This window comes from Taudactylus pleione, unplaced genomic scaffold, assembly GCF_031769625.1.
Source record: "Taudactylus pleione unplaced genomic scaffold, aTauple2 ptg000147l, whole genome shotgun sequence".
NCBI lineage: Eukaryota > Metazoa > Chordata > Amphibia > Anura > Myobatrachidae > Taudactylus > Taudactylus pleione.
The window spans coordinates 3,214,967-3,235,914 of NW_028284549.1; the positions used below are offsets into that span (position 1 = coordinate 3,214,967).

Below are 20,948 nucleotides of genomic sequence, written 5' to 3' on the forward strand. Positions count from 1 at the left end.
TTCCCCCAATGTTATTTTTTAAAAGATTGTTATTTTATGATTTGTGAATACCAATAAACATTGATTAGTGTAACTAAAAGCCCAGACAGGTTTCTACAGTGTATGCACCAGGCCCGGCACAATGGCGCCTAATTCCGAGACGTACGCTAATACATTCGCAGCTGCTGTGCTAAAGTGCGCTACTGCTGTAGCCAGCTGGTAATACACTGAGATGCCCAATGGCAGCTTAGAAGATCCAAGCAAGTGCGTACAAGTGGGCAGCAGCTGTCAGACCATCCTATAACCGGCGATCTCAGTAGCTCCGTAGTCACTCAAAATGGACGCGCGAACTGCGCCGATGGAAGCACTTTATCTGCATACGGGATCGCCAACGCAGGCTGCAACATGCCCTGAAAATGGCTGGGACACATCTGCGTTTTGTGCCGCCACCCCCCGTTACCGCCCTCAAATGGTCCCTGACTGTCAATCACTTTGCGAAGTAATACTCCCAGTGTGCAGCATTTCAAAGAGACTTTGGAGAGTGCACAGTGCGACGCTAACCCATGCGTAGTCGACAGATATATACGTTCAACTGTGCGACAATAGGAATAGTGGCGTACATCTCTGAACTACAACCATGGTCGGAAGGGGGCACTTTCTATTCTGCATTTTCTTTCATTCAACGATGGATCCAAGCTTTTGTCACAAGGTATTGGGCCTGATTTAGAGTCGCACTGCGAACGTGTCATGACGGTTGCGCAATGATGGTGCCTCTTAGTATGTACCGTGACAGAATAGCAGCAGAGCCAGTGGGTGTCTCGGTAGGCTGAGAATCCGTCCCTGCATAATTAGAAAGATGCAGACCCGGCTGCGGCAAAAGACTGAGCTGCGTCTGCGTTCCTCTATGAATCAGCCCCATTATACCCACACACAAATGAGCGGGGTCTGTCATCCAGGATTCTTTAGATTTCAATATATGGAATTATCCCGGAAATTATTCTATCTTTGTCTACAGCGGACGAGTATCCATCTCCTTATTACATTGTAAGCAATTAGCGTAGGAGACATGTTGAGTAACCATTGTAAGACCAAACACAAAGCATCCAATTTCCAGTTTATGTAAAAATATGTAGGATTCAAATAACACCTACCAACTGCTATATATATACTGCACACAGCTATATATATACTGCCATAAATTACACAGCTGAGCAATCAATGGGCAATACGGCACTTCAGCAGACCCTCGGAGCACCCACTGAAATAGACACACATAGTTTATTATGGAGCTAATGACAGGGATTGGTAAGTGATGATTCTGTATTAGGGTTGCGTGTTTTGTGAGTTTCCTTCCTTTCAGTAGTGGATATATGAGGATGTATTCCAGTAATTTCTATAGCACAAGATGGGTTAATGCAGGGGAATGTTATGTGATCTGCAAGAAAAGTTTTTTATTGTATTTTCATGTACATTTGGACATAAGTGGTGTTAGGGGGAGGAGAATATCATTGTTACTCTTATTCTGAGAAAAAAAACCTGACCCAAACTCTCACTCAGGTTACCATCCTGACCTCCAACTCCCGTCCCTACATTTACCTGACATGTTTTCTTATTTCCCACAACCTATGGGACCTCGGTCAGGTTTTCATTCCCAACACTCCACCGAGACTGCACCAAGGAGGGCCAATGACTTGATCACTGCTAAATCCAAAGGACGCAACTTGCTTCTAATTCTACAAATTCTACATCCCATTGGTAATAACTGTCCTATCCCAGTTCTCATCCAGTTGCATTTTCAGTGCTTGTTTCCATGTATTCACCTCCTGTCCGCTTCCTCTATCAGTTGGAGACGCAACGCTCGGTCATAGGTCTATCTATCTTATGTTTATCTATCTATCTATCTATCTATCTATCTATCTATATCTTATGTTTATCTATCTATCTATCTATCTCATGTCTATCTATCTATCTATCTATCTATCTATCTATCTATCTATCTATCTCATGTCTATCTATCTATCTAACTCATGTTTATCTATCTAATATCTATCTAATGTTTATCTATCTCATGTTTATCTATCTTATGTTTATCTATCTCATGTTTATCTATCTCATGTTTATATATCTTATGTTTATCTATCTCATAGCCGTCTATCTATCTATCTCATGTTTATCTATTTCCTGTTTAGCTATCTATCTATCCATCTCATAGCTATCTATCTATCTATCTATCTATCTATCTATCTATCTATCTATCTCATGTTTATCTATCTCATGTTTATCTATCTATCTCATAGCCATCTATCTATCTCATGTTTATCTGTCTCATAGCTATCTAACTATCTATATATCTATCTATCTATCTATCTATCTATCTATCTATCTATCTATCTAATGTTTATCTATCTCATGTTTATCTCATAGCTATCTATCTATCTATCTATCTATCTATCTAATATTTATTTATCTTATGTTTATCTATCTCATAGCTATCTATCTATCTATCTATCTATCTATCTATCTATCTCATGTTTATCTATCTCATATTTATTTATCTCATGTTTATCTATCTCATAGCTATCTATCTATCTATCTATCTATCTATCTATCTCATGTTTATCTATCTCATGTTTATCTATCTCTCTCATTGCCATCTATCTATTGCATGTTTATCTATCTCATGTTTATCTATCTATCTATCTATCTATCTATCTATCTCATAGCTATCTATCTAATGTTTATCTATCTATCTATCTATCTATATCATGTCTATCTATTTATCTATCTGTCTTATGTTTATCTATCTCATGTTTATCTATCTATCTCATAGCCATCTATCTATCTCATGTTTATCTATCTATCTATCTATATCTATCTCATGTCTATCTATGTTATGCTTATCTATATATCTATATCATGTCTATCTATCTATCTATCTATCTATCTATCTATCTATCTAACTCATGTTTATCTATCTATCTCATTATCTATCTATCTATCTATATCATATCTATCTAGCTATCTATCTCATATCTATCTATCTATCTATCTATCTATCTCATATCTATCTATCTAATTATCTATCTCATTATCTATCTATCTATCTATCATCTTCTTTGGGAGCTGTAAGGGCCTTGTTGCATTGTGTAAGGTGCCCACTCGTGTGACTCTGGCATTACAATGGTCTATGCTGAATATTCATTATACAGTCAGGTGCATAAATATTGGGACATCAGAATTTTCAGATTTTGGCCTCTATTCACCACCACAATGGCTTTGAAATTAACAAACAAGATGTGCTTTAACTGCAGACTTTCAGATTTAATTTGAGGGTAATTACATCCAAATCAGGTGAACGGTGTAGGAATTACAACAGTTTATATATGTGCCTCCCACTTTTTAAGGGGCCAAAAGTAATGGGACAAACTAAACAATCCTAAATCTAACTTTCACTTTTTAATACTTTGTTGCAAATCCTTTGCAGGCAATTACAGCCTGAAGTCTGGAATGCATAGACATCACCAGACGCTGGGTTTCATCCCTGGTGATGCTCTGCCAGGCCTCTACCTCAAATGTCTTCAGTTCCTGCTTGTTCTTGGGGCATTTTCCCTTCAGTTTTGTCTTCATCAAGTGAAATGCATGCTCAATCGGATTCAGGTCAGGGGATTGACTTAGCCATTGCATAACATTCCACTTTTTAGCCTTAAAAAACTCTTTGGTTGCTTTTGCAGTATGCTTCGGGTCATTGTCCATCTGCACTGTGAAGCGCCGTCCAATGAGTTCTGAAGCATTTGACTGAATATGAGCATATAATATTGCCCAAAACACTTCAGAATTAATTCTGCTGCTTTTGTCAGCAGTCACATCATCAATAAATACAAGGGAACCAGTTCCATTGGCAGCCATACATGCCCATGCCATGACACTACCACCACCATGCTTCACTGATGAGGTGGTATGTTTTGGATCATGAGCAGTTCCTTTCCTTCTCCATACTCTTCTCTTCCCATCACTCTGGTACAAGTTGATCTTTGTCTCATCTGTCCATAGGATGTTGTTCCAGAACTGTAATGGCTTTTTTAGATGTTGTTTGGCAAACTCTAGTCTGGTCTTCCTGTTTTTGAGGCTCACCAATGGTTTACATCTTGTGGTGAACCCTCTATATTCACTCTTGTGAAGTCTTCTCTTGATTGTTGACTTTAACACATATACATCTACTTCCTGGAGAGTGTTCTTGATTTGGCCAACTGTTGTGAACGGGTTTTTCTTCACCAGAGAAATAATTCTTCTGTCATCCACCACAGTTGTTTTCCGTGGTCTTCCGGGTCTTTTGGCGTTGCTGAGCTCTCCGGTGCGTTCTTTCTTTTTAATAATGTTCCAAACAGTTGATTTGGCCACACGTAATGTTTTTGCTACCTCTCAGATGGGTTTGTTTTGATTTTTCAGCCTAATGATGGCTTGCTTCACTGATAGTGACAGCTCTTTGGATCTCATATTGAGAGTCGACAGCAACTGATTCCAAATGCAAATGTCACACCTAGAATCAACTCCAGACCTTTTACCTGCTTAATTGATAATGAAATAACGAGGGAATAGCCCACACCTGTCCATGAAATAGCTTTTGAGTTGATAGTCCCATTACTTTTGGCCACTTAAAAAGTGGGAGGCACATATAGAAACCGTTGTAATTCCTACACCGTTCACCTGATTTGGATGTAATTACCCTCAAATTAAATCTGAAAGTCTGCAGGTAAAGCACATCTTGTTTGTTTCATTTCAAAGCCATTGTGGTGGTGAATAGAGGCCAAAATATGAAAATTCTGTCAATGTCCCAATATTTATGCACCTGACTGTAACTACTTGCGTTTTGATTCTCACTAACTTATATTGAAGTATTTAAAATGTCATAGAAAATGGAATTTACAGTCTGGGTGGAATCTAGGAGATAAAGACGGGTTTGTATTTACTTTTGCAAATTAATCCAGCTTCAAACCAAAGAGTTGCAGTAACACTTAGATGTTTAAAGTCTTTGAAATAATAATCAACTGTGTTTGGCATCACATCAAAGGGCATACGCTGAGGGCACACTGCTTTATCTGGACACAAAATAATCTGGAATCTTTCAACTTCCTTTTATCTTAACTTTGATCCAATATTTTTTTTTTCAGCAGGGATCTAAGGGCCTGATTCAGCAAGGAACGCACAGGAGAGAACGCACGCACTTGGCCGATGTTTTTGCACTGCGCATGCATCGCATTGCGTGTGCGCAAACTAGTCAGTGCGATCGGGTTAGGGTACGCCTACTACACACACTGTGTACGCAGACCCCTCCGATATTGATCGACAGGTAGTGTCGTTTGTGGGTGGTGACGTGGGGGTGGTCAGGCGAACGCAGGCGTTATATCGCTGATATAGGGGCGTGCATAATTAAGGCAGTGCGGCGGCATTTGCAGCCATACCGTAAGCTGTACACAGGTAGCGGCCATAATCCTGCGGCAGGTCACACACTATTATGCTAATGGGTCCGATGGTTCTCGACGTTACCGGTGTTTACGATCTCTTGTATGCTGATCAGTAAACGGAGATGGGCGGCTTAATAGGGGGCTGGGCGTCTGCATCTTGTGTTGCGGTCTCCGTGCATATGCACTGATTAGCATGTTCTCGCAGCGGACGGGTGCGTGCATCTGCATCCGTGCATTCCTTACTGAATCAGGCCCTATGAGCATACCGTCCTTCATACACACAGTGCCACATGCGGAGAACCCAACCTAACGACTCCTTAATGTCGGCTTAGCGTCGGCTGTGTTCCCTGTTCCGCCATTTATGCGCTCAAGTCCAGTAGGATAAATTATCCAGATCATTACTTAATGTATAAACCACTTTTTGTGGATCTATTTATGGTTGCACTAAGGGGGTCATTCAGACCCACTCGCGAGCGGCAGTACGTTCGCAAGCGGGTCGATGTCCCCCACTGCGCATGCGCGAGACCCGACGAGCGACGGGCTTTCCATCGCTCCGGGTCTCACACCAAAGGAGGCGTGCTGTCGATGTTGATTGACAGCACGCCCCCTTTGGTGGGCGTGCCTGCCAGACGGAGGCGTTCCCATGGGAACGCCTACCGTCTGAAGCCGGCCCCACTGACATCACTAGTGATGTCAGTGGGAGTGATTTTGGCTCTGATAGAGCCAAAATCACTCCAGGGCTTGTGGCAGGGAGACCCTACCGCAGGGTCTCCGTCGCAAGTCCGATGGTCGCGATGGTCAAGACCATCACGACCATCTTTTTGGCCGCTCGCATATGCTGTGGGTGGTCACCCACAGCTATACGAGCGGCCAGGAGGCCGCTCCATTTTCATGGAGGAGGGCCCTGATTCAGAGCGAGCGTTCAGCTCTGAATCAGGGCCTAAGTTACAAAAAGCCCCAAAGAGCAATTACGGTCAATTTACATAGGTAATTATTATTATGTTATCTGGCACCTCATGCATTTCCTTCTTAAATAATGGTATTTGTATATAGTGATTCTCAGTTTAAAGGTTATTAATAAGAAAGGCCCAGGGGTATATATGTAATTGACTGCGAGTTGCAGGCAGCCTCCAGATACCGGTGATTTAGCCTCTAGATTTAAAGTAGCAATTCTTTAAAAGAATCATTTTTACATTTTGTGAATACATTTAAAATCTGCGGCTGCAACTTTTAGGCTATTACATATAACCCCAAGGGGCCTATCCATCATGACATAATTATCACTAGTGATAATTATGTTTTAAACTCGCTGCGAGTTTAAAAGATGTTTTGGAGGCATTCATCATTCCTCATTCATCATGCCTCATTCATCATGCCTCATTCATCGTGCCTCACTAACAAAAGTATCACTTCCGAAAAGCTGCTCTTTTTGTGGAGTCAGCTTTTGGAAAAGTAATACATATCCTCATGCAACTGAGGTATCCACAAGGTTTACCTCACTGCTGCATGGCTCTTCCCCCCTCCTCTATTCCCCCGCTGTCTCACCTCCTCCCCCCCGCCCAATCCGGCAAACGGGTGTCCGTTGCCCCCCCCCCCCCCCCTTGCAGGTGTCCGATTCCCCCCACGGGTGTCCAATGCCCCCCCCCGCAGGTGTCCAATGCCCCTCCCCCCGCAGGTGTCCAATGCCTCCCCTTCCGCGGGTGTCCGATGCCCCCTTCCCCCGACGCATCCTTTTTAACCTCTTCCATCTGTGTCTTCGGCCAGTGAGTGTGGCCACATGTCTGCGGGCAGTGCAGACACAGCAGGGAGGGATCTGATTAGATCCCTCTGCTGTGACTGGCAGGTTATTTCTTCACAGGCTGCCGTGTAAACAGCAGCCTGTGAAGATTATCGGGGTCTCAGAGTGGCGCTCAGTAATACCATCAAGTTCCGAAAAAAAAAAATGCTTTTTCGGAACTTGATGAATGGCCCTGACACTTATTTTTTACAAAAGTATGTGCAAATGTTAATTTTCACCTGCTTTTGTGAAAAATAAGTGATGATGAATAGGCCCCCAAGTATCTTCTTTTTGTTTATTGATCATTTTGCAACTGGGAATACTGTTACAGTATTAGAGCCTTTGGATGCTGTAAAGGAGACAGGATTATATGCTATTAATCCATGGTGTTACATATGTATTTTATGACAGAAAATACTTCAGCCACAACTTTTGTGAATGTTTTGGCTTTCATAATAAATTGTTTATTTGTTGTTTTATTGGTAATATTTTGTAAAAAAAATGGACGCAAGGAGTGAGTTTTAGCACATAGCGTTTGTGCAGAAGCACATTTTACGCATTTGTGAGTCCGATTCTGAGTCGGGTGGATCTTGGCCGTGTCTCGTGAAATTTTTTGCGGAGGGAACTGGGCAGAGACAGTGCACAGAACTGTTGTGTCTCGTGGGTGTGTAGCTAGAGTTCTGAGTTGTGCGTATGTGGTTTGATCAATATCCTCCTATAGCAATTTATTTTTTCTTCTGACTGCCGAGTCACTATGGTCGGAGGTCTCAGGGTTGCTACATGACAAGAGATGGAATTATAAGCTTCACAATAAAATCTTACTGGCCCTTTACTGATCCGGGTGTAGTGTCTCCGTGACGACGCCTGTCAGGCCTCGATGGCACACTGACTGTGTAAAGGAGGTGAGATACACGTGCTCTAACCTGTTTGTGGTGTTACCTGGCTGTCAGTCTGGCTGTGAAGGTCAGCTACAGTGATGGATGGAGAGGAGGTGAGTACTGGGCTCTCTGCAGACACTTGTTTGGTGGATGGTGCAGGACTGCAGCCAGAACGTGGCGCTATGGGAGGGACATCAGCATGGGATGTGGATGGCTGAGGTTGTGTCTCAGTAAAGGTTACAGATCTCTTCTGATCCACTGCAGGGAGAAAAAAGTAGAAGGGGGCCGTGATCAGGCAGGTAATATAAGACTTCATCCATGCATGTTACTGATGGTGGGTGCATTATAAGGGGACTGACGTCAAGACATGCAAATATAAGACTAGAAATAGAATGCGAGAACGCAAAGGGGATATCAAACCTTCTAAAGAGGACAAATGGAGAAATGTCCCAGAACAACCAATCAGCTTCTAGCTTTCATTTTACACAATGTACTTGGTAAATGATAGCAATAAGCTGATTGGGTGCTATGGGCAACAGCTCCACTTGTCATCTTTAGACATTTTGATACATCTACCCCTCGTTCATGGATTAATGAGCTGTCCATCGAACCAAACAGTGGTGTAGATGCTGTACATTCGCAATTATAACCCAGACTGTAATGTTTTATATTACCTGAAGCCCCAGTGTTTCCCACAGCAGACGGGAGCCAGTTATTGCTATGTATCATGTCTTTGAAGTGGACGTCACTGGCCTATTTTCAGGCACTGAATGTCTAATTTACAGTGATTTGCTGTTAAGTGAGTGAGGAGTCGTTCGGACTTGGATGCATTTGCTTCCATAACGTAGACATAACCTGGCGCATTAATGTGTTTTCTTTTTTAGTTGCACATATGTATAACTCAACTCGTAGTATATCAAATGTGTCCACATAAGATACGTTTTTAAAGCCACATCAGTATACACTTTAAGCTTATCATGATGCGGCCACAGACTCGAGACACAAGTCAGCGTCCACTGGATGATATATATAATGCTGTGGTATATTATGAGAGATACCACCCATAAGATTGGACACACTGGATTACATGACCGCGTATTATTTCCCAACGCCCGCACACCTCACGCCTGGTCTACTTCCTAATGTTATCTGAACACCAGCCACAGCTGTATCACTCCACTCCAAGTATAAACAATAACACCTCTCACAGAGACACTGTTCACAGGAAAGTGGCACATCACTGACTCACTGACAGAAATACACATTTCTGACAGAAAAATCTCCAGCAATGTCAAAATTATTACATAACAGAGGACCTGACATCAATCCTCACCAAAGGGACTGGTAAAATGATGATCTATTCAAAGAACTTCAACAGGACTTACCTGAGTAGCCACGTCAGAATCCAGCACAGCAAACAGTGCATAGATGTAGACATGCCGGCCATGACTATGAAGAAGCATTAAGCACTTCCTGCCAGTACAATTCACTGTTCAACTTGTTTACTCTCCAAAATGAACCACTCTTAAAGTGACAGTGGTCATTAATGTTCAACTGTTTAACCAGGGCCGGCTCTAGGGATGTTCGACCAGTGCAGTCGAACAGGGGTGCCACCCATAGAGGGCGCACCCCTCCTCAACATCCTGATTTCAGTGGTACAGTACTGTCTCGCTGTTCCACCCGTGGACCGAAGTGGCCCGCGTGTGGTGAAATCGGGAGGTTGGGGACCGCCACAGCTGTGATGGCAGAGGGCAGGGGGAAGCCCAGCTAGTGAGGCTCCCCCCAGCCTGATGTTATTAGGAGGCGTGCCATGCGGGCACGCCTCTAAATAACGTCACATAGGGGGCGTGACCTATGATAATTAGGCCACGCTCCCAATTTTGGTCGCGCACTGTGAGGAGCTGGCACAGGAGCCGGCCCTGTGTTTAACCCTGGAACGCTAACCATGGGTCTGTCAGACCCACACATTTTTCATATTTGTTAATGAAACATAGAAACACTGTTTTTGTAAAATCTGATATCTTCTGTACCTTACTATAATATTAGGGTTGGGATGCACTAACATAGTGCGGTACATACCGCCAGACATCGCATTCATACTGATCGCATATGCACTAACATATGCGATCAGTACAACAAAAGACAGCTCTTCCGATAAGAGCTGTCCTTTGCGATCAGCGCTGCGCCCTGGACTTCCGGGTTTATGACCCAGGAGTCCATCTGCGCATATGCAGAGTGACGCGGCGGCCGCGGGGCATGCTGGGAGGGATCCGATCGGATCCCTCATACCAGCGCGATGTGGTAGAAGCCCAAAAGCTGGCGTTACCCTCCGCATCGGCGCCATGGCGGCTACCCAATAGTGCATATGGAAAATGCAGTAAGACACCGGAAAACATGTTGCTTTACATATCCTGGTGCTGGTTCTCAAAATACAGGAGGCCCCTACGTATTTTGTCCCCTGTATTTTAAAAACCAGCACAGGCTGATCAGAGCCCGGGGCTGGTTATGCTTCTGGGGAGGGGGTTCAAGAAATTTCTTTTTACAAAATGTTATTTTTATATATGTACACACAGAAACATGCACGCACTAAGAGCCTGATTCAGAGCCGCTCGTGAAAAGCGAGCACTCGCTCTGAATCAGGGCGGCCACATGTTTTGTTTTTTTGTTCGGCCTCCTGGCCGCTCGCAAAGCTGTGGGTGACCACCCACAGCTTTAGCGAGCGGCCAGATGATGGTCGCGACCATCGGGCTTACGACGAGACCCTTGTGGTAGGGTCTCGTCCGTCGCAACCCCCAGTGAGCTTCCGGCTCCAATAGAGCCAGAAGCTCACCACTGACATCACTCGTGATGTCAGTGGGGCCGCCCCCAAACGGCAGGCATTCCTTCGTTTGGCCAGCCACCCCCCCACCACGCCTACCAAATGGATGCGAGCGCTGGAGCGAGGGATTTCTCGCTCGCTCGGGGGCTCGCGCACGCCGCGCTTGCGCACTGCCCAGCCATTGACCAGCTTGCGAGCGCATAGCACTTGCGAGCGGGTCTGAATCAGGCCCTATATCTCATGGATATGTGCATGTATCTGTGTTACTCTGAGCTGCTCAGGATAAACTCGCTATCCTGAAGCTGGTCTATTGTGTGTGCGAGTTCTCAGGCAGTAATATGTGCGAGTGCAGCTCTCGCACTCTACAGTATTACATTGCCCAAGTTCAGGGCAGTTTCTAGGGTCTGAGGCTCCCAGTGCGAGCAGTCAAAATGCGCCCCCCCCCCTCGAAGCAGTAATATTGTGGAGTGGGCGTGGCGTCATCATGAGGGGGTGTGGTATCACAGTAAGGGAGCGTGATCTAGAAAGACCACAGAATGACAGCCACCGTGACTACTGAGTACAAGGGTGTCTAACCTGTCAGAGGCAAAGCGCTGAAAAATATATGTAGCTAAATAAAAGATAGACAGCATGCGCGCGCCGGGTGTGGCCTAGCTGTCACAAGTCCACGCCGCATTTCTGTGTGCATGCCTGTGGTGTGACATTTGCAGAAGTATGACCTTGCATCACACCCGGTTTTAGTCGCGTTGGGAGCGAGCCCAGCCAGATCCACATAAAATACACTGCAACAAACCACTTCCACATAAAATATATTGGAAAAGCCAGAGGCACATAAAGTACGTTTTAAAACCACATCCACCTCAAATACATTATTAAATCCAGAACCCCATAAAACACATTGAAAAAACATGATTCACATAATACACACTTCATTCCAGCCCCCTCCCTTACCATTCCAGCCCCCTCCCTTACCATTCTCTACCCTCCCTTACCATTCTCTCCCCTCCCTTACCATTCCAGCCCCCTCCCTTACCATTCCAGCCCCCTCCCTTACCATTCTCTCCCCTCCCTTACCATTCCAGCCCCCTCCCTTACCATTCTCTCCCCTCCCTTACCATTCTCTCCCCTCCCTTACCATTCCAGCCCCCTCCCTTGCCATTCCATCCCGACAGGTCTTAGGCTTCCCCCCCACTGGCTCTCAGGCAAAAGTGCCCATTATGCAGTGCCCCCTGTAGTTGTCCCCATATGCAGTGTCCCCTGTATTTATGCCCCTTATGCAGTGCCCACAGTGGTAGTGTAACATGCAGAGCCCCCATTAGTAGTGCCCCCTGTAGTCATGTCCCCTGTAGTCATGCCCCCATCAGTAATGCCCCCAATAGTAATGGTTCCTGTTGTAGTGCCCCAGTAGTAGTGTCCCCAGTTGTATTGCCCCCAATAGTAATGCCCCCTGTACTAGTGTCCCCTTTATAAATTCCCCAGTATTAATGCCCCTGTATTAGTGCCCCCAGTAGAAGTGCCCCTGGCCCCTGAGTAATGCACCCAGTAGTGGTGCCTCCTAAGCAATAACCCCAGTAGAAGTGCCCCCCGAGTAATGTCCCCAGTAGTAGTGCCCGGGTGCCCCCAGTAGTGGTGTCTCCCCCAGTAGAAGTGCCCCCAGAGTAATGTCCCTAGTAGCTGTGCCCAGGTGCCCCCAGTAGTGGTGGCTCCCCCCAAGTATTGTCCAGGCTGCCTGCACACACACACAAAAAAAAAAAAAAACAGTAACACTTACCTTCAGCCCCGCTCTGGCCCCAGCTCTGGCGTCCGCTCCGCTCGGCTGCTCCTCTCTCTGCACTATGGGAAAGACGTCATGACGTCCTCCCATAGTGCACATTGTGGGAGCCGGAAGCCGGAGCCTCCGTCTCCGTCTCCGGCTGCTCTGCTCTGCCGGGCGCCCGCTGGTAACTGAATCTCAGCGGGCGCCCGGCAGTTAACATGCTGTTTCTACAGCAGGGGTAGGAGGCAGCGCGCCCCGTGCGATTGCACGGGTCGCCTGCCCCTAGAAACGGCCCTGCCCAAGTTCTATCTTGAGAATGGGAAAACATCTGGATGCTAGATTCTTTATTGCGAGTTATAGCAAAGCCCGAAAAATGCAAGTTTTTCTATAGTCGTACTCAGGAGTGTATCTAGGGATCCGAGCGCCCCTGGCAAGGTAATGGACTGGTGCCCCCCATCTCCCATAATTTCAGGAAGTGCCCCCAGTAGTAGTCCCCCTTATGCATTGCCCCCAGTAGTAGTCCCCCCTATACAGTGCCTCCAGTAGCGGCCATCCCCCCATAACGTGCCCCCAATAACGCCCCCCCTATACAGTGTCCCCAGTACCAGCCATTCCCCCAGTAGCTGCCCCCCCTATACAGTGCCCCCAGTAGTGGCCACCCCCTATTCAGTGCCCCCTAGTAGCCACACTCCACCCTCCTGTGCCAGAAAAAAATCCACACACAAACAGAAAAAAAAAGCAACTTACCTGATCCCCGCTCCTGCCGATGACCGCTGCTGTCCACTCCTCCGGGCCGCTCTCACTCTGCACTACGGGATGGGAGAGACGTCATGATGTCTCTCCCATCACCCGCTGCGGGGGGAGCAGGAAGGCGGAGCTCATGAGTGAGTTTCAGCCAGCTCCCTCCATGGACTCAGCAGCCAATGAGAGTCTGTCTGACTCTCATTGGCTGGCTGCTATAACAAACACACAGCCGCCGCTGGCAGCTGTCTGTTTGTTACTGTGTAGGGCAGACCCTGGGGCAGTCCACCCATTGGCTGCTGGTGGCGCTGCCGGACGGCGCCCCCCCTTTGGCCGGCGCCCCTGGCGAGTGCCATCCTGGCCAATGGGTAGATACACCCCTGGTCGTACTGTATTACATTTGCAAGTGAGTAAAAATATGCGAGTTTAGCGCTAAACTCACATTTTTTACAAAATCGCACTCTATTACATTTGGCTCGAGGTGTGAAAAAATAAATATGTGAAGACACAGATAGTAACTGCAAAATGTCTGTTTCAATTTACAGATATAACATATTACATCTTCATCTTAAAGTGACAATGGGATGGCAGTAAAAGAACAGTAATAAACTATATGCATTTTACAAGATAGAATGAAAATAAAAATTAAAAAATGGGGAAAAAAAAGTAAGAAAAAGTGAAATAACATAAATAAAAATAATATTAATAAATGGTCCGGCAATTAAATTTGAAGTTATAACAATCGCATTACTCCATCTCCTCCCCCAATCCCCACTCAGACGGACCATCTAAATAGCCACCTCCCAGTCACCGCTCCAGGTACAGCCAGCACATTTCCATTACATTTCTTATACAGTGCGCCTGAATCGCTACTGCAGCTCTGCGCGTACACACACCGTACGTGTTTTTAGGGGTTTTCACACAAGCGCAGCAGCAAAATCCCTCAGCTCCGTAAAATCGGCATTGCATGCGGCTCAGAATCAGGCCCTAAATGCATTTTCTTTTGCATGCACATTAATAGATGGCTTCAGCAATACACTGCAATATGTCTGACCAATCATAATGTAAACTGGGGGTGCTACAATGTGGTATAATGTGAGCTGGGGGCACTACAATGTGGTATAATGTGAGCTGGGGGCACTACAATGTGGCATAATGTAACCTAAGAGCACTACAATGTGGCATAATGTAATCTGGGGGCACTTCAATGTGGCATCATGTGAGGTGGGGGCACTACAATGTGACATGTGACCTAAGGGCACTACAATGTGGCATAATGTAACCTAAGGGCACAACTATGTGGCATAATGTGACCTAAGAGCACTACAATGTGGGATCATGTGAACTGGGGGAACTACAAAGTGGCATAATGTGATCTGGGGCACTACAATGTGTCATAATGTGATCTGGGGGCACTACAATCTGGCATAATGTGAAATGGGGCACTACAACTTGGGATGTGAACTGGGGCACTACAATGTGGCATAATGTGATCTGGGGGCACTACAATGTGACATGTGACCTAAGGGCACTACAATGTGGCATAATGTAACCTAAGAGCACTACAATGTGGCATAATGTGATCTGGGGGCACTACAATGTGGCATCATGTGAACTGGGGGAACTACAATGTGGCATAATGTGATCTGGGGGCACTACAATGTGGCATAATGTGAACTGTGGCACTATAACGAGATAATGTGAACTGGGGCACTACAATGTGGCATAATGTGAACTGGGTATACTACAATGTGGCATAATGTGAACTGGGGGAACTACAATGTGGCATCATGTGAACTGGGGGCACTACAATGTGGCATAATGTGAATTGGGGCACTACAATTTGGCATAATGGGAACTGGAGGCCTTATAACGTGGCATAATGTGAACTGGGGAACTATAATGTGGCATCATGTGAACTGGGGGAACTACAATGTGGCATAATGTGAACTGGGGGAACTACTATCAAACAAAAAGTGAACTAGAGTACTACTGTGTCGTAAAAAAAATAAGAGGGCACTATATATGGGGCATAAAATGAACACCCAGTGTGGAGAGAGATCAGGGGTTCTCAAAGTCTGTCCTCAGGACCCCACACAGTTCCCGTTTTCCAGGTCACCTAACAGGTGCACAGGTGTATTCATTATCCACTGACACATTGTAAAAGATCCACAGGTGGAGCTATTTATTTCACTGCTGAGAGGAGACCTGGAAAACATGCACTGTTTGGAGTCCTGAGGACCGAGTTTGAGAGCCTGCACTCTAGAAGGTATGTGCAGTCACTATGTCTCTATGCCGACATTCACAATGTTGACAGCAGTAGGTTGACATTGATTATGTCGACATGATTAAAATGTTGACATCATTAATGTCAACACCTGCAAAAAGTTGACATTTCTATTATGCTTAAGGTTTCCGCTGGGAACGGAATGACATTGAAAAGACAAAGGTCCTGATTTATCAGCGAGTGATATTCTTATCACTCGTTATTAATCTTACATGGTGCTCCAGCCAATCAGCTCCTAAATGTCATGTGTTTGAAAAGTTACCGTGAGGAGCTGATTGGTTGGGACACCAATCAAAATTAATAACCAGTGATAACAATATCAATAAGAAGCTGGGCCTATGTTGACATTTCAACAATGTAGACATGACATGAGAGTCGACTTGTTGAATGCCAACATTAAGACCACCTCGACATTCACATGAAAAACACACTAGAAAATATACTGAACCCTTTTAAAAGCACTGGAGCAGGGGCCCTTCAAAATGTTGCTATGGAGCCCACAGAGTTCTAGTTACACCTCTGTCACATCTGCACAGACTACCTGATTACTGTTGCTGACCATGGACGTTATAGCAGGATAACGCACCACAAAGCACACGCAAAGCAGATATCAGCCAAATAAAGGACCTTTGGGTACATGGTGAAGTAAGAGATTCGCAGCATGAATGTGCAGCAACTCGGTGATGCTGTCACCAGAACCAGTGGCGGTACTCCCGAGACAATGGAGTCATTTGGCGCCGGGCGTCAGCCCTGAAGGGGGCACCTGGCTCCATTGTCCCCGGGAGCTGCATGGAAAAGGTGCGCCGCTGATCGGCGCTCCACCTCCATTGGCGTAACTACGGAGGGTGCAAGGGGTGCGATCGCACCCCCTGCACCCTCCATTTGCCGGGCGCCCGCTGAGTGTGTTACCAGCCCGGCTCCTATTCAAACCCCCGGCGGCAGCAGTGTAATATGGGAGTGACGTCATAACGTCACTCCCATAGTGACGAGGAGCGAACGCCGGGGACGGAGCTCAGCAGTGAGCTCCGTCTTCCGGGTCCCGCAGTGCACTATGGGAGTGACGTAATGACGTCACTCTCATAGTGCCGAGGAGCGGACGCCGGGGATGGACGGCAGCAGCACTGGAGCGGGGATAAAGGTGTTTGTTTGTTTTGTGTGTGCGAGCGCGGTGGGGGCCATCACTACTGGGGGCAACTACAGGGTGCTCACTACTGGGGGCAACTACAGGGGCCTCACTACTGGGGGTAACTACAGGGGCCTCACTACTGGGGGTAACTACAGGGGCCTACTACTGGGGGCAACTACAGGGGCTCACTACTGAGGGCAACTACAGGGTGCTCACTACTGGGGGTAACTACAGGGGCCTACTACTGGGGGCAACTACAGGGGCTCACTACTGGGGGCAACTACAGGGTGCTCACTACTGGGGGCAACTACAGGGGCCTCACTACTGGGGGTAACTACAGGGGCTCACTACTGGGGGCAACTACAGTGTCTCACTTCTGGGGGCAACTACAGGGTGCTCACTACTGGGGCAACTGCAGGGGCCTCACTACAGGGGGCAACTACAGGGGCCTACTACTGGGGGCAACTACAGGGGCCTCACTACAGGGGGCAACTGCAGGGGCCTCACTACATGGGGCAACTACAGGGGGCTCACTACTGGAGGCAACTACAGGGGTCTCACTACTGGGGGCAACTACAGGGGCCTCACTACTGGGGTCCACTACAGGTGCCTCACTACTGGGGGCAACTACAGGTGCCTCACTACTGGGGGCAACTACAGGGGCCTCACTACTGGGGTCCACTACAGGTGCCTCACTACTGGGGGCAACTACAGGGGCCTCACTACTGGGGGCAACTACAGGGGGCTCACTACTGGGGGCAACTACCGGGGGCTCACTACTGGGGGCAACTACCGGGGGCTCACTATTGGAGGTACTGCATAGGGGGACCATTACTGGGGAGCACTACATAGGCGGGCACTGCATAGGGGGGACCACTACTGGGGGCATTATATAAAAGGAACTGCATAAGGGGGGCGGCGGCAGCTGGGGCTGGCATAGGTGCTTGGGGGGTGGTACATTTTAATTTGGGGGGGGCACCAACATTTATCTTGCCTCCGGGCACCTGGGATGAAGTTACGCCACTGGCCAGAACCCCTTAGGAACGTTGCAAGCACCTTGTTATATCCATACCATGAAGAAAGTAGGATGTTCTGGGAGCAGAAGGGTGTCCTACAGTACTACAACAGCAACCACTGAGTGTATATTATTTAAAGTAGCACTGCAAACGTCATCATCCTAAAAGGCGTAATTATCGTGATGAGTTTAGTGGAATTAAAGGGTATGAGGACCTTTCATGGCTGTATCTCTGGTTAGTGCAATCTATCCAACTGCCGATACCTACTTCACAGCCACAGCCGGGAGAGGCAGTGTGTGACAGGGAGAGAGTGATAGGAAGAGGTGACAGGGAGAGGGTGACAGGCAGTGTGTGACAGGGATGGGCAGTGTGTGACGGAGAGGGAGAGGGATGGGCAGTGTGTGACGAAGAGGGAGAGGGTGACAGGCAGTGTGTGACAGGGATGGGCAGTGTGTGACGGAGAGGGAGAGGGTGACAGGCAGTGTGTGACAGGGAGAGGGATGGGCAGTGTGTGACAGGGATGGGCAGTGTGTGACAGGGAGAGGGATGGGCAGTGTGTGACAGGGAGAAAGATGGGCAGTGGGTGACAGGGAGAGGGATGGGCAGTGTGTGACAGGGAGAGGGATGGGCAGTGTGTGACAGGGAGAGGGATGGGCAGTGGGTGACAGGGAGAGGGATGGGCAGTGGGTGACAGGGAGAGGGTGATAGGAGAGGGTGACAGGGAGAGGGATGGGCAGTGTGTGACAGGGAGAGGGATGGGCAGTGGGTGACAGGGAGAGGGATGGGCAGTGTGTGACAGGGAGATGGATGGGCAGTGGGTGATAGGAGAGGGTGACAGGCAGTAGGTGACAGGGAGAGGGTGACAGGGAGAGGGGAGAGGCAGTGGGTGACAGGGAGAGGGTGACAGGCAGTGGGTGACGGAGAGGGTGATAGGAGAGGGTGACAGGGAGAGGCAGTGGGTGACAGGGAGAGAGTGATAGGAAGAGGTGACAGGCAGTGGGTGACAGGGAGATGCAGTTGGTGCCCCACACTGTAGTGCCCCCCACTTATGACACAATGGAATCGGTATGAAATACCGCACGTCCCTGTGGCCGGCAGTTCGAATCCCGTCCGCGGCAGGCCGACAGAAACAGAGATCCCGGCAGTATCAGGCCGTCAGAAGCAGAGATCCCGGCAGCGGAAGCCCGACAGCGCTGGAAATCCCAATTGTCCGTAGGTAAGTAAAAACTAACCCCCTAATCCTAACCCTCCTTAGGGGTGCCTAACCCTAACCTCCCCCCCAAGTGCCTAAACCTAATCCCCCCTGTAAGTGCCTAACCCTACCCCCCCTTCCCCGCTGCCTAAACCTAAGTCCCCCGGGGGAGTGCCTAACCTCCCCCCGGGGGTGCCTAACCCTCCCTCCCCCTAGCCTAACCCTCCCGGGGGGGTGCCTAACCCTAAGTCCCCCCCGGGAGCCCTAAACCTAACCCTCGCCCCCGCGCAGCTGTCCGCTCGCAGCACCCAGAATCCCTTCGATCGTGATGCCGGGCGACTGTCTCCCGGCGTTGGGAAAATGACAGACGTGTAGATATAGACAAGCCGGCTGTCGGGATTAAGACAGCCGGTTTCCCGATTGCATCCCGACACAATATAGTGCCCACATATTATACCCACACATTATGTTACCTGTAGTGCCCCCACATTATGTCACACTGTAGTGCCCACACATTATGTCACTATAGTGCCCACACATTATGCCACCTGTAGTGCCCACATATTATGTCACTATAGTGCCCACACATTATGCCACCTGTAGTGCCCACACATTATGCCACACTGTAGTCCCCACACATTATGTCACCTGTAGTGCCCACATATTATGCCACACTGTAATACCCACATGATATGCCACACTTTATGTCACACTGTAGTGCCCACACATTATGTCACTGTAGTACCTACAGATTATGCCACCAGTAGTTCCCACACTTTGTCTAACTGTAGTGCCCAAACATTATTATGCCACACTGTACTCCCCACACATTATACCACAGTAGTGCCCACATTTTATACTACATGTAGTGCTCACACATTATGCCACCTGTAGTGCCAACACATTATGCCACCTCTAGTGCCCACACATTATTCTACACTGTAGTCCTCACACATTATGCCAACTGTAGTGCTCACACATTATGCCACCTGTAGTGCCCACATATTATGCCACCTCTAGTGCCCACACATTATGCTACACCGTAGTCCCCACACATTTTGCCACCTGTAGTGCCCACACATTATGCTACACTGTAGTGCCCCCACATTATGCTACACTGTAGTGCCCCCACATTATGCTACACTGTAGTGCCCACACATTATGCCACCTGTAGTGCCCACACGCTGTACTCACCAGCAGCATCCTTAGGCAGCCGGCAGAGCAGCAGTCACAGTCTCACAATGAGTCACACCCATGAGACTGCGCTGCTGCTAAACTCCAGGTTAGAGGAGCATGTGATGGGCTCCACCAATCAGAGCTCAGCACATGTACAGTAATGCACTGCAGTGCTGAGCCTGACTGCACTGTACCCTGGTCCTCTCTGCGTGTAGCTGCCGGCTGGCTCAGTCACAGCCTTCATGACTGCCTGGCGAGCAGCTGCACTGCAGCCTGCCATACAACTACAAACAGCGATGGACAGTGTGGACCGCTATATTGCGGTTGGCCCCGGTAGTATTTCCGCCCCTGGCCTGAACCTAACCCTCACCCTTAGGGATTATGACAGGTGTAGGGATTCTGGCGCCGGTATTCTATACGCTAGCATCCCGTGTCTGGATACTGTACGTATACCATCACTACATGATTTTACACTATGGGCTTTCTTGTTTTTGGTACCTAGCAACCCAATTGGTAAACTCATTAATGGCAATAGGGGTAGTCTATTAGTTAGTATGTGGACTTCAATGATCCTTAAAATTAAGTTACATCTTAATCACACACAATGCTGCAAATATGATATTTATTTAATGTTGCTTAGAATTATCATTTTTGTCTTCGGGGCACTTTCAATTTGCAGTGGGACTTATTGTGGGGTTTTAGCACCCAGGCAACTACCTGCGGTTATTCAAGTATTTCCC

The 20,948-nt window shown here is 47.5% G+C and overlaps 1 protein-coding gene across 17 annotated transcripts in view; it reads right to left on the reverse strand.

The window, feature by feature from the left end:
- UNC80 (unc-80 subunit of NALCN channel complex) overlaps positions 1–20,948 on the reverse strand; it is a 240,601-nt gene that overhangs the window by 13,717 nt on the left and 205,936 nt on the right. For 15 of the 17 annotated variants that reach the window (XM_088474107.1, XM_088474108.1, XM_088474104.1 and 12 more), the window contains one exon: positions 8,158–8,354. The exons of 1 other annotated variant lie outside the window; for it this stretch is intronic. In XM_088474107.1, the coding sequence (XP_088330233.1) occupies positions 8,158–8,354 (197 nt within the window). Of the gene's footprint in view, positions 1–8,141; positions 8,355–20,948 lie in introns of all 17 variants that reach the window. One more of the 17 variants, XM_088474110.1, reaches the window with a different exon arrangement.